The following is an 8,136-nucleotide window of genomic DNA, read 5'->3' on the forward strand; positions in this document are numbered from 1 at the left end:
CGCGGCGCCGGCCCATGAAGCTTTCCGGCGCGGGGCGCGGCAGCGCGGGCCGGCCATGGGGGGCAGCCTGCGGGTGGCCGTTCTGGGCGCTCCAGGAGTGGGCAAGACGGCCATCATCCGCCAGTTCCTGTTTGGCGACTATCCCGAACGCCACCGACCCACGGACGGGCCCCGCCTCTATCGGCCCGCGGTGCTGCTCGACGGCGCTGTCTACGACCTGAGCATCCGCGACGGCGACGTCGCTGGCCCCGGCCCGAGCCCCGGAGGTGTCGAGGTAGCGGCGTGAGTGGTGGGCAGGGGCGTGTGACAGTGTAAGGAGTGTATGTGGGCTTGCTGCACACGTGCGTGTCCACGTGGATGGTCTCAGGGCTCCTGACCATGTTAAGGAATCGAAGAAAAAATGGTGTGTCCCGGTATTGGACTTGAGCCCTCTCCGCCCATCTGGAGGAGCTCGGGACCTAAACCCCGCGACTTAGCCAAGGCTTTCTCTTGTTGCCGTGGGTGTTTCTATCTTTGCCTACCTCCATTGGTGGGACTGGACCAGCGCGTGTCGCTGCACGGTCCTGTGGCTGTGTCTGGATCCTTGAGCAGAGCCTTGAGCAGTGGGAGAGATTGGAATCAGGCACAGGGATATACTTCCTAAAGGAGGTAATTCTTTGCTCCCTCATTCCTGTGACCTGGAGCAAAGACATTTAGTAATTTGTGCTAACTCCAGCTCTCCAGTCTTTGGAGTGGATGTCCGAGAGGTTCAGAGGAAAAAGCCGGGATTAAACAGGACTTCCTGAAGCGGATGGCACTGAGCTGAACCTGGAAGGCTGAGTGGGGTTTTGGGTAAAGTGCAAAGTGCATTCGAGGTGGAAAGAACAGCAGTAGGTTCCGAGTGAACAGTAGTGGGCATGGCTGCGGCTGACGGGTGGTCTGGGGCTCTGGAGGGAGGCGGGTTTCCAGGACCCTGGGCTTGGCAATTAAGTCTTGACAGGCAATAGTAGCCTGCGAGGGCGGCTAAGGAGGGGAGCGGCCCGACTGTAGTTGAGCTGGGGGAGACTGGAAGGAAGAAAAGGAATATGGGAGCGAGGGAACAGGAAAGGAAGGCAAGGTTGAAGGAGGGCTGGTGGACGACAGGCTCCAGATATGGTTGGAGAAATTTACACTGGACACCACCATAAGGAGGGTAAGGCCCAGGAAGCTTGGAGGAGGGCGCTTAGAGATGGGGATGAGCGACCAAGGCCTGAAAATGAACTGTGGGTTTAGTGTCGCCTGCAGAGTTAAGGGGCAGCAGGGTGGGAAAGCGGCTTCCGCAAACCCTGGCCTCCCGCCCCCAGGAATGTCCTGACTCTAAAGACTGGAGCTTGCAGGATACGGACGCCTTCGTGCTCGTCTACGACATCTGCAGCCCGGACAGTTTCGATTACGTGAAGGCCCTGCGGCAGCGCATCGCGGAGACCAGGTGGGGGCGCGGCAGGAGGTGGTGGTGGGGAGAGGGGCCTGATTGGGCCAGGCCTTGGCCCGAGGGGAGTGAGATAGGGGCTGCAGGATCAGGTCATTGCTGTAGGAAGGTCTCTAACATAAGTCTTTGGCACACACAGGCCTGGTATTTCTTGGAGGTCTCTGGCCATAGGAAAGAATGCACCTGTGTGTGTAGATTCTTGGGGCGGGGATAAGGGGCTTCTCTGGCTGTGGGGTCTCCAGCACCGTGTTTCTTATCCCCAATCCGGGCCCCAGGCCGGCGGGAGCGCCCGAGGCACCCATCCTCGTGGTAGGCAACAAGCGGGACCGGCAGAGGCTGCGCTTCGGACCTCGGCGTGCACTGGCCGCCTTGGTGCGCAGGGGCTGGCGCTGTGGCTACCTCGAATGCTCCGCCAAGTACAACTGGCACGTGCTGCGTCTCTTCCGCGAGCTTTTGCGCTGTGCTCTGGTACGCGCACGTCCTGCACATCCAGCCCTGCGCCTGCAGGGGGCGCTGCATCCAGCGCGCTGTATCCTCATGTGACCGGATTGGACAAGATTGCCCAACCTCACTCGGATTGGACAGAGAAATCTCCTCCCTGATTGGATAAGGAAAACTCCCACCTAGTCTCCTGGGCGACCGGCCTCTCTTTGAACTACACTGGGGCCCAACGCCCCATTGGACAAGATCAATCCTTTCTGGGGCCTCATTGGGTCACAGTCGATGGAAAGGACTTGGCTATGTATCTGATTGGGAGATCGAACTGTTCCTAGCGCCTCATTGGACACAATCCCTAAGTCCCGCCTCTCTGGAGGTAATAAAAAAGAAACAAAGTACACCTGAGATTTTTTTGTTCTGGGATGGGCAAGACAGAGACTTGATTTTGGACTAGAGCTACCAAGCTTGGCCCCTTGGCAATTAACTCCAGAATCCCAACTTGAGGACTGTCAAAGGGGTGCGATGCTCCAAGGCTCAGTCTCCAAGAAACAGTTTGCGGAGCAAAACTTTACTGTCAGAGGCTCTGCTGGACCATAGGTCCTCGGGACACCGGGCTAGCCCGGCCTCCCCTAAGGCATTCAATAATATTAGTAATTAAATAGCTACGCTCATCCCCCAACCGGAATGTACAACAGAGGTCCCATTGTGCCTTGTGGTCCCAAGGGGTCTGATCCCATGAGGTCTGGTACTCAGGAGGCGAGGGGGCTCCCTGATGCAGAGGGTAGGTTAAGGCCACCAAGGAAAAGGAGAAGGAATGGGGTCGGGGAGCGGATGGGCTGGTTCATCACATTCAGGAATCTGGCTGGGCCCTTGGGGTGACCGAGGGCTGGGCTGGCCAGGCCCCGAACTCCGTGGGTCCAGAAGGGCGTCGGGGGCCGCGAGGTGTGGGAATGCGAGAGGGTTTACGGTCTGGCTGTGTGTCCATCCGACCCCGTGCCCAGACCCGCGAGGGTTCTGGGCCAGCCAGGGGGATCCCAGGTGCCTCTAGAGGCCCCCCTATGCCAATGCAGGGGCTGCCTTCGTCTGACGAGCTGGATAGGGCTTGACTTCGGGGCCCGGGCAGCCCATTGGCTGTCCGACCTGAGTCCCCTGGTTGGCCACACTTGCCACCCAGGACGCTGAGGGATGAAGAGGAGGAACTGGAGGAACAGTAGGCCGAGTCGGGAGCGGGAGGATCTGGGGGCCGAGGCGGGTCAGGGGCTAGTCCGGTGGGAGTCCCGCTGGCAGCAGCTTCAAGGGCACGGGCATTGGCCAGGAATTCCTCTTCCAGGCGCAGGAACAGCTGCTGCTCCTGCTGCGGGTCAAGCTGCAGAGGTGTGCGGAAGACACTGGCGGGTGTGGCGCCCAACTCTGGCCCCGGGCTGGAGACCTGGAGAGACTGGGGCGCTGCAGGGCTGCGGGCACGGGGAGTCTGGGGGGTGCTCCTGCCTGAGCCCCCGCCGCCCCTTCCCCGCGACACACAGGAGTGCTGCCCATCTCGGTCCCTGCGCACTAGCAGTACAGCCTGCTCCTCGCGGTTCTGGCTGCGGGCCCGGCGGGCAGAGCTGGGGGCGGACGGCTGGGCTCCTCTGCCGCCTGGGGCAGCCCGGGGCCGTCCCCGATCCAGCCGGTCTCGGGATTGGCTGCGAGGGGCAGGCGGCCGTCTCGGAGAGGCCGGGGTGCCTGTGGTCAGCCGCCTGCTGGACCGCTCCCTCCGGAGGGTGCCAGTGCCTGTGTCGTCACTGCGGGCACCCAGGGGGCCGCTCTGGGCTGAGGAGGCTGAGGAGTCACTGTCCCCCGAGTAGCGGCGGGAGCGGGGAATGGGGGGCAGCTGATCCCGGGCCCTGGGGCAAGGGAACAAGAGAGAGAGATGGGGCATCACTGGCGCGCACGCATAAGGGGCAAGGAGAGGGACAGCAAGGCAGGTGGGTGGCACAGCCAAGGGAGTGCTGGTGGGAGTGGTAAGGCATCTGTCTGTCCTGGGGACTTCCAGGGAGAAGTGAGAGGCTCCACAGCAGCTTCCTGCGGCCACTCAGAGCCCCAACACAGCAGCGGAAGAAATGAGGTCTGCATGGCCCCCACGGCCCCTCCCCAGGCCTCCGGTCTCCCCCAGGCCCGGCCAGAGGAAGCCTGGTTGGACTGGCCGCTGCCCAACCTCCAGGGCCCACCCCAGCTGTGTTGTTGGTTTGGTCGGGTTGCCATGGAGACGGGAAGCCAGGCCCACCCCCACCCACGGGAACTTTTCCCAGGGTATGAGTCACTCTGGAGCCGAAGGAAGGCAACTCCGTCATCCGGGCCAGGGCGGAAGCCCCACCCCCACCCCGGCCGCTCCTTCCCATGTCCTCCTGCACCTTACCTGGGCAGGGTCTGGGCCCCCTCCTTTGTGCTTCGTAAAGTAACCTCAGTCCGAGAGCCCCGGCGCTCACCCCCGGGAACTGGGCTACCAGGCCGGGGACTAGGGGTGGGTGACACCCTCTGGGGGGAGAAGGTCCAGGCTCTGGGCTGGGCAGGTTTGTGGGCTGTGGGGGGAGAGAACAGATGACATATGAGGGATACAGCCAGGGAAGGGAGCCCCTGCTTGTCCACCCAGCCCCAGGCACTGACCAGTGGAGGAACAACGGCAAGGGTCATGCTTGTCCAAGTAATGCTCCAGTGTGTCCCAGCCACCACCCACACGTACCATCACGTGGCTTCTCAGCACCTGTGGGGGCCCAGAGTGGGCAGGTCATGGCTGCAGCTCCTGGGTCTAACAGCCCACCAGGATGGTTGCAGCTGGAAGCTGGGGACCCTTACCCGCACGAAGATGAGCACATTGGAGTCTCCCACTCGGTATTTCCCTTCAGAGACCTTCATCATGGGGAACTGGTCTGGGCAAGTGCAGTGGCCTAGAATCTCCCTCACCTAGGGCCAGAGAGGACAGGCTGGAGGTCAGGGGTCAAGTCCCTCCTCTCAGGGCTTACTGTCAGCAGCTCCAGGGTCAGGAGGAAGTAAGTGCTTCCGGGGAATGGGGGTTGGAGACTTGTTGCCCCAGACATGGGAGCAGCTTCCAAACATGACCAGCTCCCCTGGTTGGCCCCCAGGGCCCAGAAAGCGGACCAGGACGAGATGATGGAACTGTCATCAGGTGGGGGTGTAGAACCCCAGTGAGGAACATCCTTGAAGCCCTTAAGCCTGGGGGAGCCCTGGAACCCGTCCTCAATGCTCCTTCACCCACATCACAGAGAGGGACCTGAGGTCACAGGAAGGCCAGGCCCTGGAGGAGGCAGGTCATGGGATACAAGTGCAGGGCACTCTGTGCCTGGCTGAGCACTGGTGTGGGGGAGTGCCACAGACGTGTGGGACACATGCACACACCAATATGCACACACAGGCCACTGACCTGGCAAAGCACACGCTGCACACATGTCACTCCAGGCCTGGAGCTGCCAGGCTGGCTGTGTGGGAGGCCCTGCCCGCCTCCCTGCCCACAGCGGCGCCGGAGGAAATGAGCAGGTGGGGCCTTGGGTGACCCAGGCCCAGGCCGGGGGTGGGGCACATGCCTCTGCCCACGGCCATCCGGCTGCCCGCCTCCTGGGCAGGCACAGCACAGTCCTAACCTCCAGATAAAAAGGAAACTCTTGGCTCAGCTGCGGGGGTGGCAGGGACACCTAGGCCCTGGGAAAGGAGGGGGGTGGCTGGGAACACTGCTCAGCACCTCCTATGCTCCAAGCAGGACTCCTGCAGCTCCATCAGGACTTCCTGTTCCCAGCAGCAGCAGCTGGGCTTCCCAGAGAAGGGCCAGGCGCTCACTGAGTGCCTACTATGCGCCAGGCACCTTGCAGAGGGCTTTGCACACCTCATCGCAGCCAAGTGCAGCAGCCGCTCAACCTTGGTTGAGGATGCACCTCTAGCTCCCGAGTGTGGGGAGGGCACTGAGGGGGTGCTCAAGTCAAGAGGCCCCCAGTTGAAGGAACGCACAGCACATGGTTAGTACAGCTTTAGCACCCAAAAGGAGGGAAAATCATGGCTGGGGACTTAGCTTAGTGGCAAAAAGCATGCAAAAAGCATGGGATTCCATCCCCAGCACCAAAGGGGCTGGGGGAAATGTTGGGGAGATGCCAAGGTGCAGAATACTGTCCCAGGCCCAGCTGCACTGTGTGGCCTCGGACCCAGCACCCCTCCCACTATGGGCCTAGCCATTTCCTTGGGCCCAGGTATACACTTGGCATTCAACATATGCACACTTTGCATTGGGTAGGCCGACCTACAGACACCAGGATAGGCAGGGACAGGTAGTGAGCATGGACTCCGCCACCTGGTTCCGGTGTGGGGCGCAGGCAGAGATGGGATGCTGGGTATGCCCCTGGGAGGACTCACCAGCTCATCCAGGTTGCGCATGTCACTGGGCGTCATGCGGGGTCCACGAGTGGAAGTCCCTGGTGCAGTGGTGGTTTCGGTGTCCCCAGCAGTGGGAGCATGGGTGCCGCTGGGGGGTGCAGCATGCAGCTCCCGTTCAATCTCCTGCTCGAACTGCACGAGGCGGGGAGCCAGCAGGCCGAGGCGGGCCCCGCGCCGCGCCACCTCCAGCAGGCACAGCACCACGCTCTTCTCGTTCTTGCGCAGCACCAAGTCCTCCGTCTCGAACATGAGCACCTCGGGCACGCCCAGCTCTGCGCGGCACCAGCCGATGAAGGTGGCCACGTTGTCTCGGGCCATGAAGGAGCCAGGAACCACGCTGTGTGCCTGGAAGGCCACACCTCGGGTCGGGCGGGTGACAGCCAAAGCACGGGCAGCCTCGGTGACAGCGTTGGCATGCTGGCACAGGGTTGTGCCTGTGGCCAGGCCCGTCAGGAAGCCATCACCACCGCCAGGCAGACCCAGGCCATACAGGGCGTTCAGCCACTCTGCCAGGTCTTCTTTCATGGCCTCCACATAGGCCTCACTGGAGCGGAAAGGCCGCACACTCTTTGCTGCGGAACCCGCGATGCTCGCCACTGGGTCCGCCATGCCCGGGCCAGCCGAGTCACTGTGGGCAGGGACACAGATCAGGATTGCTGTGAAGATCCAGCAAACACTCAGTACAGAACGCTGTACCTGCCCATCACTCAGGCTAAATGCCTGGTTTAAGTTCAGGTTGGGAGAAAACTCTATGCCTGTTTCCTCCTCTGTGAAATGGGTACAGAAACATTACCCAGCTCAGGATTGCAAGTTCCAGGCCAGCCTAGACAGCTTAGCAAGACCCTGTCTCAAAGTAAACTGAAAAGGGCCGGGGCTGTAGCTCAGCGGTAGAGCATTGCCTAGCGTGTAGGAGGCCCTGGGTCCAATCCCCACTGCACAAAAAAAAAAAAAAAAAAAAAAAAAACATATGCCTACAAGGATTCAACGGGATAATCTCACACTCGTGTTTCTTAATGTTTGCTGTTTGGCTTTCTTGGGGTGGGGGATGGGGGATGAGGCCTCCTCCCAGGCAGGTTGGTGCCCATCACAAAGAGCTGGGACCTAGAGATATGAAGCCAGTGACCTGGGACCCCAGCAGACAGGTCTGGGCCGCGGGGAGGGGTTGTCTGCATTGCTCAGCGCTAGTGCCCACTCCATCTCCCGCGGGCAGGTCCCTGCTCCTCCCTCAGCGCCTCTCCCCTAAAGATCGCGCCACTGTTACACCCCCAGCAGCCAGCCTGAGCGGTAACTGCAACAACGGCGGCTAGGGCAGCGCCGATGATATTATCTCCATTTTACAGATAAGGAAACTGAGACGCAGAAAGGGTACGAGCTCGCTGAAGGTCGCTGAGCAGTGGGTGGAAGAGTCCGGGCGCTCCCGGCGCGGCGTTGTTGGTTTTGGGGTGCGATCCCACAGCCAGGTCTGCCGGCCCGGGTCCCGCCTCCTCCAGAAGCCTCCCGGGTGCGCCCCAGGCGGGTACAAGCAGGGCCAGGATTCTGAAAGGCCTCCGAGAGCTTCCGAGGTGCTCGGGGCCTGGCCCAGAGAGGGCTCAGGGCCGCCCAAGGTCACACAGCCCTGGGGGAACAGAGGCCGCGCACTTCGCGGCCGGTCCCGCAGCAGTGCGCGCTGGGCAGAGGGTGCTGGGGGTCCCCACGCTCACCTGGCTCATCCCGCGGCCGCGGGGAGCATCGCCCCGGCGGGGGCCGGAGCCGGGCCGGGCCGCCGCAGGGAGGCGCCGCCCGAGCCTCGGCGGATCCCGGAGCCTCCTCGGCCTCCGCGCCGTCTCCGCCCCGCC

At 62.1% G+C, this 8,136-nt stretch overlaps 2 protein-coding genes across 2 annotated transcripts; one reads left to right on the top strand and one right to left on the bottom strand.

Moving 5' to 3' along the window:
* Rasl10a (RAS like family 10 member A) lies at positions 1-2,407 on the top strand. The gene is made up of 3 exons (XM_046427242.2): positions 1-274; positions 1,323-1,447; positions 1,723-2,407. The coding sequence occupies exons 1-3, from the start codon at positions 56-58 to the stop codon at positions 1,988-1,990; spliced, it is 612 nt and encodes a 203-aa protein (XP_046283198.1). The 5' UTR covers positions 1-55; the 3' UTR covers positions 1,991-2,407.
* A 30-nt stretch (positions 2,408-2,437) lies between these two features.
* Positions 2,438-8,136, bottom strand: Gas2l1 (growth arrest specific 2 like 1). The gene is made up of 6 exons (XM_046427225.2): positions 8,002-8,136; positions 6,281-6,929; positions 4,718-4,825; positions 4,529-4,625; positions 4,281-4,443; positions 2,438-3,768 (listed from the first exon to the last, which is right to left on the bottom strand). Exons 2-6 carry the CDS (start codon positions 6,908-6,910, stop codon positions 2,736-2,738), a joined length of 2,031 nt encoding a protein of 676 aa, XP_046283181.1. The 5' UTR covers positions 6,911-6,929; positions 8,002-8,136; the 3' UTR covers positions 2,438-2,735.

The sequence above is a fragment of the Marmota monax genome, unplaced genomic scaffold (assembly GCF_021218885.2).
Source record: "Marmota monax isolate L192 unplaced genomic scaffold, Marmota_monax_Labrador192_F-V1.1 WCK01_AAM20220418_F8-fsc00177, whole genome shotgun sequence".
In the NCBI taxonomy this organism is placed as follows: Eukaryota; Metazoa; Chordata; class Mammalia; order Rodentia; family Sciuridae; genus Marmota; species Marmota monax.

Excerpts from the sequence above, each read along its gene's own strand:
- Rasl10a (XM_046427242.2), top strand. The coding sequence starts at position 56 with ATGGGGGGCAGCCTGCGGGTGGCCGTTCTGGGCGCTCCAGGAGTGGGC. Across the intron at positions 275-1,322 it reads CGAGCCCCGGAGGTGTCGAG|GAATGTCCTGACTCTAAAGA; the intron begins GTAGCGGCGTGA and ends TCCCGCCCCCAG. Across the intron at positions 1,448-1,722 it reads CAGCGCATCGCGGAGACCAG|GCCGGCGGGAGCGCCCGAGG; the intron begins GTGGGGGCGCGG and ends TCCGGGCCCCAG.
- Gas2l1 (XM_046427225.2), bottom strand. The coding sequence starts at position 6,910 with ATGGCGGACCCAGTGGCGAGCATCGCGGGTTCCGCAGCAAAGAGTGTG. Across the intron at positions 4,626-4,717 it reads ATGTGCTCATCTTCGTGCGG|GTGCTGAGAAGCCACGTGAT; the intron begins GTAAGGGTCCCC and ends GGGCCCCCACAG. Across the intron at positions 3,769-4,280 it reads GGGGCCCAGACCCTGCCCAG|GGCCCGGGATCAGCTGCCCC; the intron begins GTAAGGTGCAGG and ends CCCTTGCCCCAG.